This window comes from Oreochromis aureus, linkage group 10 (genome assembly GCF_013358895.1).
Source record: "Oreochromis aureus strain Israel breed Guangdong linkage group 10, ZZ_aureus, whole genome shotgun sequence".
Lineage (NCBI taxonomy): Eukaryota > Metazoa > Chordata > Actinopteri > Cichliformes > Cichlidae > Oreochromis > Oreochromis aureus.
Window position 1 is genome coordinate 2907872 of NC_052951.1, and position 26906 is coordinate 2934777.

Sequence of the window (26906 nt, forward strand, 5' to 3'; positions counted from 1 at the left end):
TGTGTGGGAGTTGTCTCAGTACGCAGTACACATGATACCAATTCGCTTGCTGTGAAATAACCTGACACCTATTTGCACTACCCTCTCATGCATAAATGTGACATTACATGGACTTCTTGGGCAACCAGAAGACCTTTTAGGACCATTTATCCTATTCTATTATAATCCACTTATTTGAACATTTGCATTCTCACCTATACATCTCTGGGTTTAGATTTCAGTGCTGCAGTTCATGTATGAAAAAAGCTTAGTTTATCTTTAGATGCATGGGAGTGGGGATTTACTGGAAGCCTCCTGCATAAAGTTGGCATCAGTTTTAACTGTCTGTACCTAATAAAGTGTGTTTTCATATCAGGACTACAGAAGTATCTGTGAGCTACCTGTCATATCTGCTTTAGTTTGGTCAGTCCACTCTCTAAAACAGGGTTGGGCAACTCCCGGCCTCGAGGGCCAGTGCCCTGCAGGTTTTAGATCTCACCCTGGGTCAACACACCTGAATCAACTGATGAGTTCATTACCAGGCCTCTGGAGAACTACAAAACATGTTGTGGAGGTAATTTAGCAATTTTAATCAGCTGTGTTAGATCAAGTACCCATCTTAAACCTGCAGGACTCCGGCCCTCGAGCCCTGAAGTTACCCACCCCTGATCTAAAATAATGTCTGCATGCTCACGAATTACAGAAGGCTTGTGACCACCTAGTCACCCAGATTACAAGCCACGTATCACCATCAGACTTGTATGGTCGTTTTATAACATGCGGTCAAATTTGCAGTGCTCTTGTGTTTGAGCATAGTCTGAGAGGACTCTGATATTTGAGCTGTTTGAATAATTTTGTTGTTTTATTTTTGTTTTGCATGTGGTCCATACATTACATACATTATAAAATTAATAAGGCAAGGGTTAAAAGTCCCCTGGAGAACAATCATTTTTTTGTTTTTGAAGTAGTTAATCTTTTGGGAAATCCCATGACTTAGATTTGTCCTCGCTATGGCTGCAGGAAGGAGGTGGGCCGGCCATTCAAGGGAAAGGTTAGACTGCAGGATGTGTCGTCCAAAGCTGAAAGCTGCCAAATGGCATCTTTTTTTTTTTTAATTTCCCAGGAATCTTTCACATCAAGATATGAGATTTTTAGTAGATTGAAGAGACTGTTCACTAACAAGGTCCTTGACTTCAAAAACTTCAAGCAATCCAGTCTTAAAGTGTTGCTGGATTGGTTTAAAAAGTAACTGATGAGTGAGATATTCATTTGTCTTTATCGTACAACACTTGATAAAGACAAAAAACAAAAAAACTATATGCTTGCACTTGTCTGTCTCTAGATTGTGTTACAATTTGTAGATGTGACCATGGTAGTTAACATAATTCTACAATGAAGATGAGTAATGTCTCCATTACTTATGCTGCCTCTGTGCATTAGAAAGGGCGGCTATTTTAAGCTGTTTTATATGTGGGATAGATTTGACCAATCACATGAGCCAAATTAAGCTGGTTACAAAACTGCTGCTATCTGTTATCAATAATCCTCACTCTTTCGCCATGTCTCTCTCCCTCTCTATTTCCTCCCGGCAAACAGAGACGGTTGCGTCATCTTCGGAGCATCGCAGCCAGAAACATTGTCAACAAGAATGGCTCTCCACTGCTGGACACGTACTTCACCCTCCACCTTTGTATAGGAGACCGCATTTCTAGAGGTCTGTGTTAACGTCCTCTCACACACTACTGATCATGCTTATTTTGTACAATTTTCATGAAGAGCCTTTTAAATAAAGTTAAATGGGCAGTGTGCAATATGTTTATATTTATTTTGTACTTGCAGCAAGTAGTGGTTTAGCATCTCAGGCAAATGCAATTTAAAGTGGCACTAACACTGCACCGTTCCTCTGATTTTGGAGCATAAAATCAGTGCAAAATTTGTATGTGATAGACTTGTGTAACTGGTGTCAGCTGAGCTTTAGCAAAACATGTTCAGGGTTTAGTTCCTCCTGTTTATTGTACATTAATCAACATTCTTTCATGTTTTTTTTAGATTTTTACAAGAGTGAAGTCATACGAGACTCACTGGTGAGTATACTAACCCTCAAACGCTTCCTCTCCGCGTCCTGGGATAGGTCCAGTATGTTGTCATTTCCTGTAGCCTGCTGTTGGAGAATGCACTCCTTACGAGCTGTGTAGCAGTGAAGCAGTGTTGTATTTTATGAATGCTAAGCTTGGCATTTATCTGGTCCCTTCTTGCCCGTCACGCATGTAGCCAGCTCTTGTTTAACATGAACCTTATTTAAGCAATGTGAAAACATGATTTGCTGAATAAAATATCAGGCGTGTGTCGGCATGAATAAAATATGATACGCGTTTCTCTTAAACAGCTTTCTCTTTTGGCCTGCATGCATCATTAAGCTGTGCAAATGACCGTGCTGTGTCGTGTTACCACGTTGTTAGTTTTTTTAAATTTCCACTTTTATTTGTGATGCAGACACAGCTATGCACAAACGACAGACGTAGCCAAGGGATATTAAGCAATTACTGTTTGGGCTTGCTGCCGAGCCATGAGCTGACCTAAGCTGGTTTCCAGGCGTACTCGTCAGTACCTTCAGCAGACAGACAGTGTAATGCACTTCAGGAGTCATGACTCCTGTCATCTCCCAGCACAACTTCCTCCTGTTTTATTTAACATCTGTGCTGACGTTCTCGGCTATTCCGTCTCCTTCCTGTCATCGCTCATATAAGGAACTGTTTCCTGTTGCTCTTCCTGTTTTCATTCCCCTCTGCTTCTAATGCTAGTTTTTGTCTTCCATCCCCCTTCACCTGTGAATTGTACTTCTGCTTTTGGCATTCCTCTCCTGCCTGTCCATGAAATTTACCCAGGGAGAAAGAGATTTTTCTCTATGATGAAGGGAAATGGTACATAGTTAAATGATGTAAATGACTCCAGTTCTGTGCCGCTGAACCAGCAGTCATGCTGTCATTCTGAACGTTCAGGGACAGACTGCAAACACAAATCGGGATCAGACTTTAAAGTTAATGCAGAACAGGATGATTCAGTTACTTTGCAGTGGTTAAGGATCATTGTATGGATTTAACAGAGGTAACATACATTTTGCTCTCAGATTTTTATTTCAAACTCTTGAACCTATCCTTCCATTTTTTTTAAAAGTCAGAAAGCAGAAAATATTTAAGATGTGACTGCTGTTCCTTTTGAAATGTGCATGTTTGTGTATATTTGTTAGAATCCAACTTGGCGGAGCCTGGACTTTGGCATGCTCCCAGACCTTCTGGACACCTCAGTGTCTTGCTTTGTGGTGAGAATCTGGGGAGGGCAGAAGGAACAGTACCAGCTCCTCATCGAATGGAAGGTTAATTTGGACGGCCTCAGATACGCAGGGCAGCAGGTCAGCAAACGCACCCAAGAGCAACAAAGTAGCAACGATCATAGCGGTCTCTTTATTTGCACAATATATCATTTTTCCCGAGGATTTCTGTGTGGCTTTTGAAAAAGTGAATTGTTATTGCAAAAATCTAATAGTACAGTTTTGATCTTTACAAAGGATTTGTTGGATATAATCTAACACCTGTGTTAAATGTTTAATAGCTGAATGTGTATTTAAAACTGAATACCACAAACATTTATTTAACTCTGGATCTGCTTTTGAGTTTTAATTTCTAAATATTTGAACATGAAAACTAAATAGTTCACTAAATGGAAATCTTTCTGTCACATTAAACCTTATATACAGTGTTTAACAAACTGATTGTTGGTGTAAGGTTTATGCCACAGCTGGCCTGAATTAACAGTTTCAGTATTTACCAAAATAATTTTTTTAATGTTTCTATAATTTTAATGGCAATTATGTGCAAACTCTGTCATCAAAATGATATTTCTAATATTAAAATAGAGTTACTATTGTTATAAAATTTTCAAATTTACTGTTTAAGGTAAAAGAAAAAAGTAAGTACATTATGTATTTATTTATTAATGATTAAGATGCCAAATTACAGTGATTTATTTCCATTTCTAAAAAATGATCAAAGAAGTCCAGTGTGCCAACTGAATAAACTGAACAAATGAATTCAGTTTATTTGCTTAATAAATAACAACATCGTTTTTAGTTTAAACTAGATTTTTCTAAAATATGTGTTCTCTATTTTAATGACATGTGGTCTAATAAGTTTTAGTACAGCTTGTACATTATTACATGTGAATAATTACAGTAGAACATACAAACTGTGGTTAGAAATGCAGGTCCCCAAACATTCAACTTTCTACCTTACTTTCAGTCATATAGAACAATTTTATTAGTGACTATTTTACTGTAATGTCATCTAATCACTAACATTGAACATTATTACAAGGTAAAATGATTATTGTGACTGTCTGTCGTTGCATCAGTTCACTCTTTTATTCGGTGCACCAAATGTTCTTTCACTCCGACTTAAACCATCTAAAAATGCACTGAGCTTATATACTACACATTACATTATTGTAAATAACTTCCATCAGTGTAACACATGTTTAGTACTTTATATTTTGACAGTAATCAAAGAAAATTGCAATTCTTTTCCTCATCGTCTTCAAAACAATTCTCTTTTCCTGTACATGCCCACATATATGTCAGTGGTAGGGAAACAACCAGTAATTATATAGCAGACTGCTCATTAGTGTAATGCGGCACATGCTGCATTGATTCAGTAGTAATATGAAATGTCTGTATGTGAAAATGTGATTTAGAGCTTCAGAATCTAGCTGTCTGTTTGGCTCTTTGCGTTGAGAGTTTGGCCTTCATCAAAAGAGTAAATGCAGTTCAAATGCTGATGAAGAACTCAATGTTATTCCAATTTATTCAAATCCAGACTGCATTGGAAGTTGGTAAACAGATAGCACAGTCTCATGCACATCCAGATGCAGCTGTCCTTTGTTCTGCGACTCTGTCCCCGTACAATCAGCCTTTTCTGCCCTGCTTTGTCCACAGATTCGATCCAGAAATCCAAATGAGATCATATTTGGATTGAATGATGGCTACTATGCAGCTGACTTTGATCAGAAGGTATGTCCTTTCGCCTGTTTTCTAAAGCTTTTTGCATGACGATAGAATACCAAGTTCAAATCTTGTTAGCATCGTTTTGACATTGTTTGGCTTCTGCGCTGAAACTCAGACATGTGGCTGTTTCAGGACCAGTCGGAGCGTAAGAAAAACAGCCTGCTTCAGGTTGACCAGAGTTCAGTCAGGAACTCGTACAGCGTTTTTTCTTTGCTCAGGTAAGATTCAAGCTGTGCAGCATTGTCGCATCCCATATTCATTTTATCGGAGCTGGCCTTAAATCAAATATAGTGACTCACTTTTTATGGGGAGCATCTTCTCCTGACAAATAGTTTCCATTCAGTTTTATTTATACAGCACTGAATCACAACAGCAGTCACCTCAAGGTGCTTTATATTGTAAGGTAGACCCTACAATAATACATAGAGAAAACCCAACAATCACATGACGCCCTATGATCAGGCACTTTGGCGACAGTGGGAAGGAAAAACTCCCTTTTAACAGGAAGAAACCTGCAGCAGATCCGGGCTCACGGAGGGGCAGGGCCGTCTTCTTCTTCTTCTTATTATTATTACTTTTATTAAAAAGGTCTTTCTTGCTTTTTTCATAAATATTTTCAATACATTTCCAGTTGTTTTACTTGCCTTTTGTGGATTTTACTTGGGTATTTGTTGTCCAGCAGATGGTGCCAGAGGAACGGTTTTATTTTAGAGTCGTTGTGAGGGAAGCTCTGCAATGTGGTAGTAACTCATACATCACAGAGTGAAGACTGTTGGTCTCAGACAAAATTAAACTATTGAATTACAGATTTTAATCACCTTTTCATTAGGTCAGTGGCAGTCTTGTGGTGAGTGGGGTACTTGAGGATATGGAGTGTAAAAATGATTGTAATGCATTTGTACGCCACAGGAGGGAGACAAAAATTTGCTGAGTAAGTTGCTAGTTGGTGGGAGAAACCCTGGTACAGTAATTAGGAACTTGAGACATAAGGGACGGCTGCATCTGTTGACAAACAGGCTTGTTGTTCTGCATGTATATTTAAATGCGGTAGAACGTAAACAGCACTTACTGAATCACCAGGGCTTCCCCGAGGGGAAACCCTCTGTTTACCGATCGTGTAATTACCCCCAGTTTTGTTTAAATAAATATATATTTGGAAAGTTTGAAGTTAGATGTTTCCAAAATAAGATAACGATCCTGTCATTAGGTGCATTATGAAGGCTTGCACTAAGATTTTCCTCCTTTAAGAATTAAATAAGGGGTCATAAATGCGTCACAGGCCTTTGCAATGTCAAGTAAATGGAGTTCTGCCAAAGCTGTCTGAACTTTAACAGTCTAGAAGTGGTCATGGTTTATGGTTATATGAGTGGAGACCATCGCCTCTCCAGCAGCTTGAAGGAGAAAAAGCCCAGTTTGAATCATAACTTTTATGACCTCTGCTCTGGCTTCTTCTATTATTGTAGCCTTCCTCTCCGTCCTCTTCTTTCTATCCGCACCACATGGGATCTGTGGGGTTTACCACACTTAAGTTGATCCCCTCTATTTCCTCACACTGCTCTGTCTGCAGCTTCCACCTCTGTCAGTGTTTTTTTTCTTGGCTTGGTGCACTCGCATGCACATGATTTATTATTATTATGTACTATAGCATGACTCATCAGACATGGTGCACTGTTGTAGCCCCCACCCCCAATGGCATGTAAGCATGTATGCTTAGTTTCTGGAGCTGTTTCATGATGAAGTGAGATGAAGGGTGGTCACCTTTGCTCATCTAACTCATGGGGAGAATATATATAAATGTATATAAATAAAAATGTTAAATCTTCAAACAGCAGTTGTGCATGTCCACTGCAAACACCCACAGTGTCAAGATCTCGCCCAGCTCTCTCCGGCTCTCCCTTCTGGCCCGGTGCAGTGTGTCTGTCTTAGTGCTGTGTTTTAATGGAAATGAATGAGAGCGGCTTCACAGAGAGCTTGCTGATCTTGATAAATGGCGGTAATTTGTCAGCAGATTCATAGTGTGCTTTTTCGGCCTGGCTCCAGCTGACAACACCCTTCGCTTGTGTGAGTAACATGTTGATGTGGGCTAGCAAACACAACACATCTCAGATGGTGAGATGAAGAGGGAGCAAACAGATCATCAATCAGCAAACTCTTGTCTCTTTCAGTGAGGCTGTGATAGAGGGCAGGCCACATCCTACAAAGAGCAGGGCCCCTGTCTGGGTAGAAAAAAAATGTGACAGCTGTTCAACAAAGCTCCCCCCCCTTTATGTAGAGACTATTAATAAAGGTTCAGACATTCTTTGACCCCCGAACTATGCTTCTCTGTCCTGGCAGAGATTGTAAGTGGAATGATTATTTGGTAGGACAGGGTGGAAGCTTGTAGCTCACAGCACTTGGTTTTAAATTTGATATCACCAACTCTAATTCATGATTCTAATTGTTTTGCAGTTTAAACTTATGTCACACTGAAGCAGTGTGTAAGTGAAAATATGCACGTCGTGGTCCCTGCTCTCTGAAACCAGGTTAAAGAGTCATGCACTTGTAAACCCTGCGAGGCCTTATGATGATGTGACGCATGGTAAACATGGTTCTTTGAGCAGAACTTTTCACAGGTTAGCATGATGTCTCAAACGCCCAAAGCCTAAAAGGGAGGCTTTCTCTTCTCCAGTGATCAGAGCCATATGTTGTCTCCTGATTTCCTTGCGTATGCTCGTACGTGGACGACATGTACGTACGGTGTGTGTCAACGGAATCCGTGCACAGTGTTGCTGAACTCAACAGGGGGAGGGGCTTAGTGCCTTCAGAGACTGTTGAGGTGCTAATGCTTTCCTGCAGGCAGCCCCTGAGGTCAGCAAGCCTGCTGGTTGTTTTATTCCTCTGGAGCAACACGACCAATCGTTATTTAAGATATGCTGTGTGTGTCATTTTATTTTAGTTATTTACTCACTGCCTGTCCTCCAAAACACATCTTTCAGCCTGAGGTTGCTTACTCTAGAGATGCATGTTTCCACTTTGTCTGCTGTTCCTGACACTGCCCATTACTTGTCCTATTTTCTCTCACTCTGCAGCGTTACAGCCCCTCTGGTGTGTGCCTAGCATTGCAGGCTTTTGTTATCTCAGCTTGTTGACGTAAGGATTACTCCTTCCACATGTACAGTACTAAGCTATAGTCTCTCTTTGTGTTTTCTGGCTTCTTAAACAAAAGAGTGCAAGCTTTGACTAACAGCGTTTGGACATTTTAAAAAAAAGGCTGGTGTAATTAGTCTTTAAGTGAGCATAACTAATAATTTGACACTTTTAGAGTAAGACCAGCGTAAGGAGCCTACACTTGTGACTCATCATGGGAATCCAGCCTTCCAGAGTTGTCTAAATGCTTGACCCCTTTTTGACCCTTTCAAGACTAAACATATCTTTCCTCGAGATCTCTCTGGCTTCCCTGCATCTTTGTTGTAGCTCATGTAAACATGGCTTATAGCAACAGATCCCCACAAAAACACCAGCCCCGGAGCAGAAGCACATACACGAGCTCGCCAAAGAAACTTCTCAGCAGTAATCTTATCTTCCAGTCCATGTGGATGGAGACAATGGAGAGGTGATGTGAATAGCAAGTAGTTAAATGTGTTGACATTCTTTTGCTGTGAGATATAGGCCGCAGTGAGAAGAGTTGTTTGCTGTGATTTTCCTACGTTGTGTTGTCTGTATTGTCCCTGGCAGAGGTGTGTAGTGGGATCTTACCCTCCATTTGTTGTTTTCAATGGGTTAATTGGCCTGCCCTGTTCACCCTGTGCTGGTTGCTAGAAATGAATTCAGCACAGTCGTTAATCTGTGGGCTTGTTTCCTTTGATCCAGGATTGTTTGACAAATGCATTGGGTACACTTACATGGGATAAACAGGTGGAAGTCTGGGCAGGCCACACAGTGAGTACTGCTTTACAGTCAGTATAAAGCAGAAGAAATATGTGTTTGTCACACCACAGAAACGTGTTATCAACCACCCAGCCAAACACCCAAATATTTTTAAAAATTACAAAGTGTGAGAAAAAAAATAGGTGATTTAAAAAAATGTAAATTGTGAGAGAGAGAAAAAATGAGCAGCCAGCTGCTCTGAAAGCCTGTTGGCATGCCTGCTGAGAGGGTGCTGATTGACAGCTCTCACATAAGCGACTGGATTCCCCCTGCAGGAGACTTTGAGGAGTTGCCCTCGGCGTAGATTTAATTGAACCACACAGGCAAGGAGGGGAATCACAACATACATTTAGTCACTTTACATCTGTTTCTCCTTTTTTGTGCCAGACATCTTCACTGTGGTCTCATGTACCCAAAGGAGAGGAGCCCTCTAGAGTCTGAGGTGTTGCTCTTGAGTTTTTTGCACAGTGTGACCATTTGTTGGCACATTCACTCCTGGGAAGACATTGTGTTAACATACACTCCCACACTCAAAGTGCCAAAACCTCTGCCTTTATAGGAGTAGCCACACTTAATTAGCAATTAACCGAGTGGATTTGATTAGCAGCACCTTGCTACGACTTTCCCCTCTTAATTCCAGTGGGAGCAGTAAGGACGCACAACAGTTTTTACAAACTGCTTCTGCGTAGTTTTTGTTAAATAAAGAATGACATGTTGTAAAACAAACAATGTTGTTGTTTGTCTGAGGTTGTATTTACCTGTAATTTTAAGACCTGTTTGCGCTCAGGTAATTTTGTTTTAGTGTCTCCTGATGCACGAAAGCTGAAAGAATCAAGAGCGGCTCTACTACTTTATATTGTAAGAAACTGGAAGATCGTCTGCACATAAAAATGATAGAAAGGATTCAGCTAACTACAGGTACTGCATAGTGATGTCCTCGTTTCGAGTCGCCTGCCCGAGAAACAGAGCAACACAAGGCCACCCTTGATGTTTAGCTCTCACGTTCTTTCAGATGAGAAACGACATGTTCCCAGGTGCTTTCTTCAGACCAGGCTGCCTTGTTTGTAAGCCAGATGACACATCTGTATTTGCTGATTCGTTCTCAGTCCTCATTTACAGAATTGCAAATTCAGGACTACATCATGGCTGCAAATGTTTATTTTAAGATAATCAGCAAAGGAACAGAAAACAAAAGCTGTGTTTCATGAAGGCTCCCCCACCCCCCCACCACCACCACCACCACCACCAATTTTCCTTGGTTATCAAAAAATACTTACCATTTATTGAATTTTTTCGGTAAACCCTTATCCAGAGTTTCCAACAGTGCCTTCTTTTTTTTATCAAAAAAATCTGGAATTTTCATAAGTGCTAGTTTCATGCGACACCTCATAGTATCTAGAATCCACGAAGCAGATGTTGTTGTTTGTCCGATGTTTATCATTATGAAGAGTTGAGTGCACAGCCTCAGTCATAACTTCCTGCGTGTCCAGCAGAGTTGTCAGGCATGAAAACAATGACCACATGAGCTGATGTTTGCTGGACAGTTACCCAAATCTTAAAGAGACCCACTGAGAGCGCACAGTATGAACACCCCCTGCCTCCCCTCTGCTGGTGATTGCTGGGCTTTAGACTGAGGCTCAGCGAGAGATAACGGAGCAGACATGCGTGAAAAGGAGTGAGGAGATAACAGCTCTCACCTGAGGGAACGCACTGCAATCACCTAAACAGATGAAGCTTTCAAAACAGATTTATCCTGATCTTTCAAAAGACTACAACAACTCTTATCACTGTCACCTCAGACAGATTTAAAAAAATATAAGAGTGTGGTTCCCCTGCAGGACAACTACTTGCAGCTCTATCTACATCATTATATAAGCGTTTTTGTTGTTGTTGTTTTGGTTCTTGAAGAAGTATATTTTCATTACAAAAAAGCCCCTCAGGTCTGAAATTATTATGCTTTATTCCTCATTTAGATGAAGAGACCTAGTATCATTATTTCATGTGTAAGGCACTTGAACAGCATTTTCTACTTTTGTTTTTGTTTGTTTTGTCTTTGAGCCAGAAGTTACTTTATATGAATAAAAGGTTGCAGTGCTAATTTATCAGCAAACACTAGCAAGCTGCATTATTCCATTGTGTGTGCGCAATACTCAGACACACCTAATGGCTGATAAGAACTTAAGTTATAGTCTATTAAATGAATGAATGAAGCCCAAACCTCTTGGATGGTCTGTCCCTGCACATTAAGCCATAATATTATTTAGATAAAAACACCATAAAAGGCACCAGCAACACACTCACAGTGACACGCAGTGACTCAAAGTAGTGGATGAGGCCTGGATGCTGATTGGTTCCAACTGCCTATACTGGGATACCTACCATTCTGTGCAGCCTCGCCCCTAAGTCCATTTTCCAGGACACAGTTGCACTAAAAGCTGCACAAAGAGGCAAAAACAGTTCTTGCTACCAGGCCGTAAAAAAGCTTTTTGAGTCGGATGTTGTAACATTAGTAACATTGTTGTAACATTAGTCTCTGGATATCAACTTGCTTTTTTTTGAGTCAGCCTAGAGGCCAGAGGTTGCTAGCAGGACTGCTGACAATCGATGCACTGCTCTTGGTGCACAAATCAAATGACTTGATTAGATGAGCTCTTTGTTACAATATATGACCCAAGTACTGGATCCCTACATCAAACCCAACCATGCTGGATGACTTCTAAGAGTGAGGCAAACAGTATGTCATTTCATTTTTAAGGGTCGCTTTGTGTGCATGGAAATGGAACTGTAACCATTATAGTCCAATCATTGCTTATGGCATATGAACGCCACTGACACGTTTTGCATGAAGCAGATGATTTAACACCAGAGTGACAGTTGGATTGCTAACTGCCAGTTCCCACCATGTGGGATTTTTGTCTGTTGATGAGTTGTTGAGTCCCAGGGGTTGTGCTGAGGGGGTTTTTGTCTATCTTTGTGCGACTTGACAAAAACATTCTCCGTAGCTAAATGCTTCTGTGATCGATGGTCTAAATAATGTGCTTGCTTGTCATTTGTATACTGATGTTGCTGTTTCCTATTTCAGTGATGACAGTGACATGGAATTTGGATGTGGGCCTCCATCTTTGTGGTTTTAGTTAATTAGTGGGGCTGCTGAGGTTTCTCTAAGCTCTCTGGCACGCTTGGGTTCAGGTCTATTGGAGCTTGTTTGATCTCAGGCAGTATTGTTTCCATTATTAGCCAATATTAGTGATTAAACTTTTGCTGTCGTATTGCTGGTACTTTAGAACTCGACCCGTCTGTTCTGGCTGCTCTTTTTTATTATTAGAAATGTTCTCAATATTGTTTATGTCCTTATTTAATGGCAGAACTATTCAATGGCTTTTACAGTTTAAGAGACTCAACAGTTGGGCTGGAACAATGAAGGTCAACCCAAGTCAGAAAAAGAAACGGGGAGGGATGACAAACACACTGCTCAATGAGTCTTCCCCACATGGGGACGATCATTATTCTTATTGTGCCCTACAAACAGTCGGTGTAAACATCCAAGCTAAGAAGAATGATTTGCTGGTGTAATCATAACTGACTCTCAACTTTTAGCCAGCCCATCAATTTAATGGTCTCCTGGAAACTCAGTTTCAGCACTGAGTTGTTCTTGTGGTCTGATGTGTGGTTAAAATGATGTGGATGATGACTTTGTGTTCTACTCCCTCGGCAGGCTTCACACAGCCCAGAGAGCCATCAAACAGACCCAAGTCACAGTGCAGAAGATCGGGAAGGAGATCGAGGAGAAGCTAAGAACGACGGCGGCCTGCACAGAGCGGGTGAGCGCGGTCGCCCCTCGGCAGCAAATTCCAGCTCATCAGCAACTTGTTTAGATGTTTTCAGTAGCTTGAAAGTTGGTGTGAAGTTTGTGTTTTCAGAGAAAGTACGATGTATAACGCCACATGGTAACTGATGTGATCAGCGATAACGGGGTTTCTGGCCTCCACCAATAATAAACGTCAGAATGGTGCTCGATGCTTACAAGGATTTGAGAGCTTGTCTCACACAAAGCTCCAAACGTAATTGTAACATAAAGCAATGTGAGATCTGAAAAGCCATTGAGTGTGATTGTTTTGATAGCTCACCTGCCTCAGTGATGATGCCTGGGCCAAAATGCCTTGTTTATGTTTCCACCTCCTGTAATATACTCAAATACGCTAAAGAAGCGTATTTAACATTTTTGGAATTGTCAGGCACACAGCTGTGAAAACGCAGTACCGATCCCAGGTTTGACATTCTGGTTTATTGTAAAAATTCACTTCAAAAGCATCCCCTCTCTTCTGGTGTTGTACAAGCCCGGAGGCAATGATGCTTTAGTATTTTTGTCCCCCTGGTAGGCAGCACAAAAAAACATTTTCTCACACCATGCATGGTACAATTCTGGACAACTGGGATGCTTTTGTGTCCTGTCCAACTGGACTTTGAGAGTGTGTATGTGTGCTGGTAGAAGATTTAAATGATCTGAATGTCTGCTTAGTGAGCCTCTCTATACAGCTGTTACAGCTGTTGCTTTCTATCTTGCTGCTCCTCATGAGTTTTTGATATCCCTGATTTTTTTGTTCCTTTCCTTAGGCCTTCACCCTACTTATTAAGGCAGCCCCCCACTACAGCCTCAGCTTTCCCACAAAAACATTGAGGCTCCATTCTTTTCGCCACAAAGGATCCCTTTCAAGAACTTTTCTCTGATATTTCCCTCTCAGTGAAACATTCCTCAAACCCCTTTTCAGAGTTCAAATCTGCCAATAAATCACATAATCCTCATCTTCTACCTTTCTGTAAAAGGCCAACCCCCCCATCTTGGAGTGAGTGGAGCATTGTGTGGCTCTTCTAAGGGCTTCCCACTTTGGAGAGCTCTGTGCCATCTTTCTGTATGTGTCATGGTGAATATGGATCAAAGGGCGATGGAGTGGAGGCCACCTAGCTGAGCACATGCCCCTTTCACCCTCTCGCCCACACTCTGCCATTAATCTGCTCAGTTATAACACGCCCCCCCACCCCCCACGCCTGCTGCTTATTTACTCAGCTGACCCACTGCTGTTTGATGTTCAGTAGACATCAGACGGACCCTGCTGGTTAGGTACAGTCTTTCTCCCTCTCTGTCTCTCACACACACATCACAGCAACCCACTTGTTAACTCTGGTGCTCAGTGAAAGTGTAGGAGGCTCGTGGTTCGTGCCAAAGCCAGTTGTGGTTAACATGCAAGTGTCAGGGTGTGACACATTGGACAGATAGAGGCTCTATCAGTCGTCTCTTTCCCCGTGTTTTCTCCACAGTACCCACAGGAAGAAAAAAAAAAAAGGCATATCTGTTTTTGCTCTGATCCAAGCTGCGATTTCTTATCTAAGTGAATGTGTGAGATGCCAAAGTCCCCGCTTGCAAACCGCAGGATGAATAACAAGCTCCTTCCCTCCCCAATCTTACATCATTATCAGTTCCTTGTTTGTGTCTTCCATCTCCAAATTACAAGAGTGTGAGTGTGAGTGTGAGTGTGAGTGTGAGTGTGAGTGTGTGTGTGTGTGTGTGTGTGTGTGTGTGTAGTTTTTTTTTTCTGTCTCAGCAACTGTGCTGCCCTCCTGAATCCCCCTAAATCTATCTTCCTGTTTTGAATTGATCATTTTTTGTTGAGTGGTTTTGTCTGTCACTGCTCTCTCGCCTTCATCTACTGTGCAAGTGCATCCATGAACCCCTATTTCTGTTCCTTATTAGATGATTAGGGTTAGACCACTTCACACTCCTCTTTACCAGATAGAGAAATGAAGATGATGAAGGGACGCCGCTCAGAGAGGCTTAGATTACGACTAATGACCTGCACTCTGATGGTGCTGGTGATCAGGGATGCGGGGTGGAGAGGCGCCTCCTGGCACGAGTTTTAATTCCAGACCGTCACTCATCTGGAGTCGGGGGGCTTTATTGTGGTCTTTTGCTTCGGGTTATGTTTGAGGGTTTGTGTACGTCTTCCTGTTTGCATGTTCTGAGACTTTCATGTGGCGTCTTACTCTTTAGTCTTTCTTACATTTTAATTGATGAAAAGCGACTGAACAAACCCACAGCTACAACTTCACATTCACGTTCTCCCAGCCGAATCCATGCACAAGCAATTTCCTCCAAATGTTGAGCGTACATATTTCTAACTTCCACTCTTGCCACTCATAACACATTCTTTCCTGAGATAACACACAGATAATGTCACTGTCTGCATCAGTTTAAGAATCACTTTTGTGTTGACACCTGCATGACTACAAATCTGCTCAGGTTGCTGTTGGAGACAGCTGTTTCCTCAGCTTCCAGATAAGTGTCCTGGCTCTATTTTCTTCTCTTTTTTTTCCTTTTTTTTTCTATGTAATATCGCAGTAATAAAGCAATATCATATGGCGGGGGAAAGTTACGCAAACAGTCGAGAAATCAAAACACAGTATTAAAATAAACTGTGTAAAATTAAGTAAATATACATATATTTTCATTTTTCTCATTTTAATTAAAGTGTACTTGGATTCCATCCACCCAACCACCCATGTTTGTGATTCAGAGTCATTGTTGAGCAGGAGTCTATGTCAGCTGTCGTTGGGCAAAAGGCAAGGTCTGTTACTGGGATGAGTTCAGATTATTAGGAAGTAATGTTAGGTAGTAATTTTCACCCAGAAGCTCAGGCTTCAAGCTTCAAACCTTTAGTTTGACAGGGATAGCTGTTTAGAAGAAAATGGTTTGCTTGAGACAGAGGATGCACTCAGGGGCTGAAGGGAGTCCCAGTATTAGATGAATTAAGTTAAACTGGGAGTCATGGAAAGCTATGACTTTCCATGACTCCAAGTGGGAAATATTAAACGAATTAATAAGAATTAGTTGACGTTTGTTATTTTCACAGTATATCCTGCATTTCTCCCATCACTCACAAACGCTTCCGGCAGATGGCCGCCCAGCTCCGAGCCTGGTTCTACCGAGGGCTGCTTCTTCCTGTTGAAAGGGAGTTTTTCCTTCCCACTGTTACCAAATACTTGCTCATAGATGGTCATCTGGTTGTTGGGTTTTCTCTGTGTTGTTGCAGGGTAGGTTTACATCCAAATATTTAAAGCACCTTGAGGCAACTGTTGTTGGGGTTTGTTGCTATATAAACAAGATTGAATGTTTTCACTTTCACAAGTGCAGAAAAACAGGTGAGTCAGGTTGCTGTCAATCAGTCACAGTCTGTGCACAGCCATGCAAACATGAGAAATAGGCCTTAGCAGCCACAATAAGTGAAAACACCTGTTTGTCTCTGTGTGTATAGACCTGTGAAGTAGAGTTTAGTAGGAGACAGAAAGAAATTGGAACAAACCAAAAACATGCTCGGTCCGTTGTTTAAATGAAATAAATGGTAAGAGACATATTATAAAACACACCTTCTTTCCCAGCTGTAACGATTTAAAAAGGAACAAATGACTGCATACAAGGACAGATGTGTTATGTAGATGATTTGTAAATTATATGCTCTATGTGAGAGGTGGCTGCCTGAAAGAGAGAAGCCTTTATTCACTGTGGTTCTGGTGCAGGTTTGGCACCCGGCCTCATCGGCTCACCTCGTATCAGACCAGCTGTTTGAACGTGGAACTCCGTACTACTGAACTCGGAGCCGGCCGTTCCCATGACTTGGGCTCATTAGTAATCATTAACGATGATCCCGGGGCTCAGTAAGACGTTTTGAACACGCAAATCTTCCTTTCTGTGTTATCATTAGCTGTTGACGGTGCTTTCTGTTATTACTAACAGTGAGCATTGGCTCAGTGGTTGCACATTAAATCAGTGCGAGATGGGATCAGCCTAAAAAAACAGAGTTTGTTTTTGTGGGAGCTAGTAGGAATCTTGGGGTCTTTATAAAAGGTTGCTGTGACCACATGCTAAATATTTTCTTTCACTGTCTTTTTCTGTTTCCTTTCTGCCGCTTTGTGTGAGCAGAAGAAGGAGCGCGAGTGCATGCAGCTGCGTATAGCGGTCCTTCACAGTGAGCTGGAGCGGCAGAGGAAGGCACTTGGGAGGGAGAGAGACCTGCGACAGAAAGAGAGGGCACTGCTGCAGAAGAAAGGTAAATGGAATAGGTGGACATGCTGCATATGCACCTGGGGAAAGTGTTAACACCACACCACCATGCATAAATCATCTTTTAATTTTGTTTGATGCTATTGAGTGCACCGCTTGCTTGCAGTAACTAGTGGGTGAAAACATGAACACACGAGCGATAAGAATAATTAAAGGCACCGGGCTCAGTTTGCTCTTCTATAACAGTAACTTCAAATGATCGGTTATTCCCTCTGCAACTCATTTTGCTGTCTCCAGTGGTGCTGCATCACTCAGATCCTGCTTGTGGAAGAAGACTTAATATAATGGTAAAAACATGTGCTCCCAATTCCAACGAAATCCCCAAATCTTTTCATGATAATCCACAGAAGGCTCTGCTGCAGCTACCAGTTGTAAAGAGAACAGAATATAAAAGTAGTTCTGACAGTTTGACTATTTTGTGTAAATTGTGGTAAGCACAGGTCTAACCAGGATGGTTTGCATGTTAATTTAGAACAATAGTGAGTTTATTTTGACTCACTCATGTAATAGCTGGGAGATGTTAGCCTGTCACTTATGTAGTGCAATTGGCACATACAAAGATATGAATTCACATCCACAATGCAAAAAACAAACAACAAAATAACAAGAAAAAGAAAAGATTCTTAGAATTGAGAAATACTGTTGCTGAACAGACAGATGGTCGTCTGTATTAGAAAATCTGTTGCCTGAATGTTTGTCTTATATTTAGCCAAATGCATTAATATAAAGTTATTGACCAGTATATAGATGTCAGTGTTTTTCTATTCCCTAAAAATACGTTTTGGTATCAAAAATCCAGCATTGGTCATACACAGCTTATGGAAATGAATTAACAGGTTTCTTTATGTTGCACATAATTTACATTTCTCTTCAATAAAACGAATTACACCAGTCCTTCCAAATGTATTCTTTCAGTAATATGACAGTTTTTGTTGTTGTTGAAAGAGAGAAAGTGAAGCTTGATACCAAGCTAATGGATTTTACACACATGATTCCATAAATTCAGGTCCTGAAACAGTGTTAATAATTTAACAGAAGCAGATCTGCAGTACACAGATAATTCCTGTGGTTTGTGCTGGTGCCGCGCCGCTAAAGCAGAAGTGTTTGTGCAGTTGTCACTTAGTTAACCCTATAAAGTTTCCATCGTGGAGATAGATATATCCATCTATATATGTATAGTCACATGTTCTGATAACAGCTGTAATGAGCCCAGTGCAACTTTTCAAAATGAATTGACATAATTTGATTTCTGTGTCCTGTAAGATCAGCTCGGTCTTTGGCAAAGACAGATCACTGAATCACCGATCTGAGGAAGTGATTAGCGTGAAGTCTGCACTCATACATACGCTGTCACATAATAAAAGACGTCTAAGAGTGCTTCAGGGAGAGGCTGCCTTTGTGACACGATTCTGAAAAATGACCATTAATTCCCTTCCTCTTTATCTGTCACCACTCGGTCTGCAGCCAAAAGAACTTGCAGCTCTATAGTGGCCTTTTTCCAGACTGGACAGGTGCTTATTAAAAATAGAAGGAAAATTCCTTTGGCTGGTTAAATAGAGAGGGGAAAATCTGGTCTTTTAGGATAAATTGAAATGCTATATCTAAAGACAGCCAGGCTGAAGTCTTGTTGCTTTTCCCAGACTCGTATGTCAAAATCCAAAAGCCATATGCTGCTGAGCTCTGCTGTACTTCCAGCTTGTTGTTTAACTCCTCTAATCAGCCAGCAGACATTCATTTGTTTCAAGATTGGAAAAAAGTATGCATTAATTACAGGACAGGATACTGTTGGAGACAGGTGTTTACAGTGCTTCGTACAGCAGCTGATTTTGTGTCTGATTATATTTAGATTGGCACCACAATGTGTTTGTTTCATATGATCTCGTCTTTCACTTTTGAAACGCATATGATTCTATCAATTGCAGGCTAAATTTCATTTAGAAATTTCCCCGAGAAGCCTGTGAAAAATGGACAGATTCGAGCCAAAAATGGTTCCTGTTCAGCAAAATCACAAGAGCATGCGTCTGAGCCGGCGATTTCATATGCCACTGTTGTTTTAATCAGAAGCAAGTGTTTCATTTGTTGAGCTTTCACACATTCCAGTGCTTATAAGTTGCAGGTTTACCTTCAAATTTTATTGACAGTTTTACAGCGAGTGTAAGTATGTTGCTATGAAATATGTCCCCCGTGGGCACCCCAGATGGGCTGGTAAGCTCCATTCTTCGTCACGCTCTTTAGGATCTCATCCGTACCTGGCCGTGTGGTCTCGTTGTCTCCCACACGTTCACAGGGCCCATTAGCAAATAGCTCTTATCAACCTGTTGTTCCCACCGAATGGGCCTCCCTAACAAAACAGCAGGCGCAGAAAACCCAAACAGAGAGAAGGTGTTGCTTTTTTTCTCTCATGTGTTGAACTTGTGAGAAACCAGATAAAATGACTCGAGTGTTAAACTATTAGAGTTTTCCTTTAGACTTGCTAGGGCCTGTTTGGTGTGTGTCCACCCTGATGCTGTTAGTATAACGAGCTGTCCACTGCATGCTGATTAATGTAATTCCAGGGAAATCAGAGCAGGGAAGTAAAAGTTTGTTTTTCTGTGCATGGGAACGTGCACACGCCATGTCACATGTGAGTGTGATCACTTTCCCTTTTTTTTTTTTTTTTTTTTTAAGTTATGAATTGAAAATAAGTCTTTCTGTCCTCCCTCTGAAATCAATCACTTTGGTTTCTGTGGGGTCACACTCTTGTCACAATTTCCCTAATTTCCCTCCTCCCACTTTGAGCAGATGACATAAATCAGGCCTGTGAGCAGCGTTTATTGTACTTGGTAACAGTAGTTATTCTCACGCTCTGCCACACAGCCAGGGCTCCTGACCAATAAATGTCAGCGGTTGGGTTTCTCCAGGTTTTGTGAAGGTATGGTGTGTGGAGGTATTTGTCACCTCAGAGAAAAAGGTCTCATATTGAAGCGATCATCATTAGAGCTCTTTTAGCAGCAGCTCAGCTTTACACATTTACTTCAACCAGCTGGCTGCCATCTTGAGTCAGGGTAAAGGTTGGCAGGTACTGGAGTCAGACACTGTGCTTAACGGGCCAATCATCTGCCTTTTTATGCTTACTATGTCAAGGTCAGAAATTTCCTATATTTTATCCTAATAATTGATATTTTTCCACTGAGCTTTTCATGCAAGTTATATATCTCAATATACTGGTATAAAAACCAAGTTTATTTACAGTGTATATTAGATTAATGCACCTTTTTAAATGACAGTTTCATTGAGAAGTTTGCATACACTTTCTAACTAGCTTTGACTTGCACTTTCAAAGTATTTCTGTACCGTGGGTGCCAAACGCCCGGTATTTCAGGAGCCACAGACAGCCCAGTTTGATGGTGGGAAGTAATATATAACCATCCATAATGTAAAGGAGATCAAAGAAGCTGCTTTTTGCTGCTTACTTGTCACTAGCGTTCACCTCACATGTTAGAGTTTTACACTGTATCCCCTTTCTCATGCAACCGGAGGAGCCATACTGTAAACAAGTCCATTTATGGATCTTTCATTTACAAAAAAAATCGAATTAACAGCCTGATATGTCTTATTATGTCTTAGTCAGTGTTGGGCAAGTTACTTTGAAAAAGTAATTCATTATAGTTACTTTTTTGAAGTAGTAACTAGTAACTGAGTTAGTAATTGAGTTACAAGATTCTAAAAGTAATTCATTACTTGAAAAGTAACTACTGCGTTACTTTAAAAAAAAGTTTAACCCTGTGGGGTCCAGGGTATAATTGACCATTTTTGACTACTTTTGATTTTCCCTCCACATTTCACCTTTAAAAACTATTTACTTTGCCTTGTTTGGTATCATTGTTTTCAGCACAGCCTCACGTGTCTGAATTTACAGTTATGTTTTCATTTTGACATACTGTATTAACACAACTGATCTAAAATCAGACAAAAATCATAAAATCAGAGTAGAAAAAGTTATATTTTTTACTGTAACAACCACAAACATGTTTAATGAATCAGATTTCATAACTTTAAATGCAAATATAAACTATGAGTTTTTAAAAATCATATGCAAAAGTTTTGCAAACAACAAAGTTATTTGCATCCATTTACCTTTTACCCTTTTTTTTAAATAACCATTTCAAACTATTTACAGAACAATCAGGTGTTCTGCATTAAATAAGATGCCACACAAATTATTTGTGCCACTCCAAAAAAATAATTTCTGTCCACTATAAAGGAGAACATCACAGCCTGATACCTGCAGGCCTGACAGCAGCAGGTGTATCACTCCTCCTGTTTTCATTCAGCAGCCACCTCATTGTTCTGACACACCACACAAAACTATCCACAACACTACACACTAACTACACAAGACGACACATTAACTACACACTCCAAACACGCTAAACGTCACAAATCTCTCATCTCAAAACTCGCGCGCTCTCTCTCTCTCTCTCTCTCGCTCTCTCTCGCTCTCTCTCTCGCTGTCACTCCTCAAACTTCCCCCTCTTCCTAAACACCCAAATGTCATGTTGCCATATCATTTTTTGATTGGTCGACATGGTGCATTTTTCCGCCAACACGAACGGGCTGTTTTTTGTTTTGCTTCTTGTTTTTTGGTCATAAGCAGAGAGGTCTCGCTGCGCTGTCCTTACACAGTAAACGAGACGAAACTATTGAGGAAAAAACACGTGTATATATTGTTTATCACGATTCTGGTTTTACGTGGCCTATCAACACAGTTTATAAACTGGTATATATCACCTTGTTGCTTTGTAATCTTTAAGTGGTCATGTGATTGGCTTACCATGACTACTTTATTCTTCCTCAGTCAAACAGCAGCACTCATGCGATTGTTTTGCCCCCTGAGCTCCAGGTGTTGTGCTAGACAGTACTCGTGATTACCGTCCGCGGGAGCGCGCAGCATCTTAAAGCTGTAGCGCCCAGATTACTTACATAGACAGCTACTTCCATGCAACTGATATAAGAAGCGGTAAGCTGAACACAGCTTCAACCGTCTGTTTGTTGAAAAATAGTAACGTGACCGCACCGCATTTTCTTGTTAGTAACAGTAACGGCGTTGTAACGATAGAAATAGTAATTAGTTAAATTACTCGTTACTGAAAAAAGTAACGCCGTTAGTAACGCCATCATTCCCGTCACTGGTCTTAGTATGTGTATTTTCCAAATTCTGTAAATTCTGTGTACTTGTTTAACTGCGTTTGGGCTGGCACACTGGATTTCTCACTACAACAGATTTTCCTGTGCAGGAATTGTCACTAATGTGTGTCCATGCTGTTGCATGCATGTTTGACTGTTTGAAGGCAGAGGCACCACTGAGTGCCACGTCTTCGTCTTATAATTTGTCTGGTTTCATGCAAGTCACAAGCTGCCCATTAGTAGCGCCACAGAGGGGAACGTGCATTTGTTCATAAGAGGAACTTGGCGAGAGCGCTCTTTTTGTAAGGCATACCACGACAGAGCTTTGCCCGTCACGTGCTAAAGCCACTCATGGCTTCTGTGTGTTAGTTGATGGTGGCTGAAACCGACTGACACTTTTATTGTCCAGACTTTACCCAGTGCAGGAATACAGTTCTTTCATGGTACTGTACTCACAAATGGTTAGGCCAGTCTCAATAAGTCTTCTGTCTGATTTACAGGAGGAAATCCAGTAGAGTCCCCTCTGTCTGTGACCAGAGGGGACTCTACTGTAGTGTAAAGTCTGTCCAGTGTCAGAATAGTTTTGCAGCTGGTCATACATTTTTTTTTTTTCTCTGTTTTGTTGTGGCTTTTATTCTATGTTTAATATGGGAGATGGTGTAGTGAGAGACCACCGGACAGAACGATGCATATTCACTGCTGTGTCTTTACTGTATAGTGTCTTTCCATACCGTGGAACAGATTAGTGGGATGAAAGCACGAGACGATGGATGGACAGAACAGATAGGACAGAAGTGGGCATTACATGAAAGCAGGAGTAGAAGACCATGCAATCTGGGTTACTATGTTTTCGTGTGATCTCTCACAACAGAGTGATGGCCTGTGATCTCTGTCTTACGCTATCTGCCTTTCTTTCTAATCTGATGAAGTACCTGTATTTTCTCCTTTGCTCTGTCTGCACTATGCCCTCTCACCTCATACCCTTATGATGTCAGTTGGACAATCATGGATATGAGTGGAAATATGTGATCAAAGCAATCCTGTTATCCACCTGATCGCTCGTGCTTTGATGAGCTTTATTGCTCCAAACTCTCACTTGTGCCGGCTGCTCTTTGCAGACTTATTTAGATTCAAATTTCAACAAGAGGGCAACAGTCTTTTTTCACACATGAACGTTGTGAGGGATTTTCCTGTCTACTCGCAATAAAAGTGCATTTAAAAACAGTTGTATGGGAGAATATTTAGAAATGTGCTATGTTGTTTCTGTTCCAGATATACCGATGTGGTGCTGGTCTTCTGTTAGAATGCTTAATACAAAACGCACTGATGACAAAAATCACCATAAAGTAGACAGGTGTCACCTCTGAATCCCACCAGATGCAGCTGTGGTGATGTGGCGCATGTTGGAAGCATGCAGTAATTTTTCATTGGGTAATACGCTGACATTTAAAGGAAGAAAACAGATTTCTTTCAGACTCTTTAGCAGTGGTGTTTTGTTAATGTCACAGTTTTTTTTCCCCCAAAGCTTGTGGGAGCCACAGCTTAGGGGCTAAAGAGCCGCAGGTTGGTGACCTTTGGCCTAAGTAGACCCTACAATCAGCTTTGGAGGCCATTGTCTGCATGTTGTAGCTCTTTACTGTCACCAAGGGGCAGTGTCACAAACTGGTCTGTGGCTTGTTGTTGCTTGTTCTGTTGGTTTTTTAGTCAGCTGCAAGGAGGGAAAAAACCAAAGTAGGCAAAGAACTGAAGTCTGTCTGTCTTCTGTCTTTCCCATTTCACTATTTAACTTACGCACAGCTTTATCTTTGTCTGCCTATGTGTTCCTGTTTTTATAGATGGGTTGCATAGGTTATATACCCTCTCTGTAAGCAAATGGACACAGCATTAACACACTGAAAACTGCACAATAGCACCTATAAGCAGCACGGTCATTTTCTTCTAGACCTTTGCAACAAGGATGTTCGCCCTCTGTTGTTTGTCGGAAAGATTTAACGTACTTCTGCTTTGGCTTCATTTTTCAGATCCGTACGCTGTGCCCATCATTGTATACAGTCTGTTCTGTATGTTTTGCTGGTTTCATGCAGACACTGAACTAAACTGAATTCAGTACCACTTAAATGTGCTTGTCCTATGACTACATATTTACTGTAAACAAAATGTATTTCACTTAAATTCTTCTTTCTCTGAAAATGTGTTACATTTGCCAGAATGTGAGTTATTCTAAGCTAGATTGTGTGTTTAACTCTGCAAACGTATTTAAGATTAAACTCTTTGTTTGATGGCATACATTGAGAGGAACTAGAGATATAGAAAACTTCAGAAGGAGCTGCCATCACGGCTTAACCAGTTAGACGAAGCCAAAAATGTTAGACACATGTGATCTCAGATCAGCCATCTATCCATCTCCTCTTACAGTTAAACAAAGCTGCTGCCCACTGAGGAATTAGAAGCGATAAGAGGCTGCTAACCACAGGCAAACCTGAAGAGGAAATTCATGTGAAAGGAGAGGAGCTTTTATGGGAGGACGCTTCACATCCAATAACAATTTTCCCATCAAAATCCTTTTTTATCTGCATGAAATGATGCTGTTTATTCACACGATTCAGAACGCTGTTGTGAGTACTGTACGGGATACCAGACGAGACACTCCAACGTTTCTCATGTGGTGAAGCCAGAATGTGATGCACAGACTGCTTTGCTAAGTTGATGTGAAATGTTAGATTGATGCACGTCTCTGCTGCGTGACGGGGTGAACTGCAAACAGCGCTGCTTTCCTGTTTCCTTTGTAGTGATTATTATTCATAATTTGAAAGGGATAAAAATTAAATCATTTGCCGTGTAAATAAGCCAAAAAAACCTGTAAACATTGAGTTAGTCAATGCAAATCCAAAGCAAAAAAATTCAATGCATTTCTATTGCATTTACCCGTAATCTTATGCGATGCTCTATCCGAGAAACATGCTGTTAGAACCTTTAATTAGCCGTTATCGTTCTGCTTTATTCACGTGCATACTGTGAGCTTGCCAATGCTGCGGTAACGCCACTTCCTCACTCTGTATCATCCCGTCCCTTTTCTGTCTGATTTTATTCATTTCCCCAACTCTGTATTTACAGAGTCTGACAAATCCTGTAATCTGCATACATATGTCATTAGGTTTTATGTTGTGTCAGAAGGAAATGTTCTGGGCTGATCAGAGGAGCTGTTTGATCTTGCTCGGGTTTAACAGTGGATGGCAGCCAACCAAACACAAGCCCACCTGGCTGGCTGTTCAGATAGACCAGAACAAACACACACCTAATAATTTACATTTTTCTTTTCTGTCTCTGTCAGAGGATTCGTTTTCTGCTCAGCACGAGCGTCTGAAGGAGGAGAAAGAGTCCTTATCCAAGCTGCAGAAGGAATGCACAGCCAAGAGGTGTGTATCAAACCGCAATTAACCGTTTCTGTGTTTGCTGCACAGAAAAACTATTTAAAAGTATTAACCCCATCAGACGGACACTACCCTCTGAGTGATGATGCTCAGTGTGTTAGTCATTTGTATTAAATTGAGATGACACCCTGCACCTTACTCTTTCAAAACAATGGTCTGTTTTTGTGGCCGCTGCTCCCTGTTTATGTGTTCTCGACCAAGAGTTTGCACATTGTGCTAAAAAGACGTTTGGCCCGTGTTTGCCTTGGCTTGCGGTGAGACGTGTGTGCGGCGGGCACACATTCTGGATACGCTTTTGTTTATCTGAGAAGTACCTGGCAGTCGCAGAGGGTAAGCCAGAGCCCCAGGAAGGCCAGCAGGGGCCAAGAGACCCAGCAAACAGGAAATTAACACCGACACTTGTATCTGCTTAACATCCATTCCTTGGAAATAACTTGTCGTTTGTTTTTCATGAAAGTGTCTCTTTTCATTTATAGCGTTTAGCGAGGGAATGTTATACTGAGCATACACACTTTTTCTCAGCCTTTCCACGTTTCTGTTTAATATTATTTGAATCTTTAAACCAACTTGTGTCATGGCTTCGATGCCCAGAAAGTTACAAGTACATTTACTTAATCGTTTTACCCTTCAAATGTGATGTCATTACAGTATTTTCACGATACTATTTTATAGCTACAGTTGACTTAATGGGGAGAAATATGACATTTTTTGAATGCTTCTATACCAAGATAAGATGTGTGATTTATTTATTTATTTATTGTTAAAGGTTAAACTATTGTGCGTCAGCTTTCCTGAGTTAAGAGCACTTTTAATTAAGATATTTCACATTTCCACATGTTGGCAGTTCAACCGAAGAAATATTTCTTTTCTAAACTCATCAGATGGTTTCGTCCAGATAAACTCCCAGCAGAGGTCACGTTAATCGCAGTTTTGTTGGGAAGAAGCAGTTAAGCAAAGAGTTACAACACAGCAAACCAACATGACACAACTATATGTGACAACTAAAAGTATTCTGCTCAAAAACATAAAAGCAACACTTAAATCACATGTTGGACCTTCATGAAAGAAATGTTCATGTTGAAAATCTTTATTGAAAGATCTTTTTGGAGCAGTATATTTATTCCAATTATAAACTAAAAGTGCTACTTATTTACTAATACACTGTAACATTAGTTACACTGTATCAGACTCGACTGATGAGTCATTGGTCAGATGTGAGCTTCACTGACTCATCAGTTTGTGTCAGACTCTTTTC

General features: G+C 40.9%; 1 protein-coding gene across 1 annotated transcript in view; it reads left to right on the forward strand.

The window, feature by feature from the left end:
• uvrag (UV radiation resistance associated gene) overlaps nt 1-26906 on the forward strand; it is a 90351-nt gene that overhangs the window by 6977 nt on the left and 56468 nt on the right. Inside the window, exons 2-9 of the mRNA XM_031740215.2 lie at nt 1576-1693; nt 2029-2063; nt 3227-3388; nt 4967-5041; nt 5168-5253; nt 12657-12762; nt 16914-17040; nt 25552-25636. Coding sequence (XP_031596075.1) covers nt 1576-1693; nt 2029-2063; nt 3227-3388; nt 4967-5041; nt 5168-5253; nt 12657-12762; nt 16914-17040; nt 25552-25636 — 794 coding nt within the window. The remainder of the gene's footprint in view (nt 1-1575; nt 1694-2028; nt 2064-3226; nt 3389-4966; nt 5042-5167; nt 5254-12656; nt 12763-16913; nt 17041-25551; nt 25637-26906) is intronic.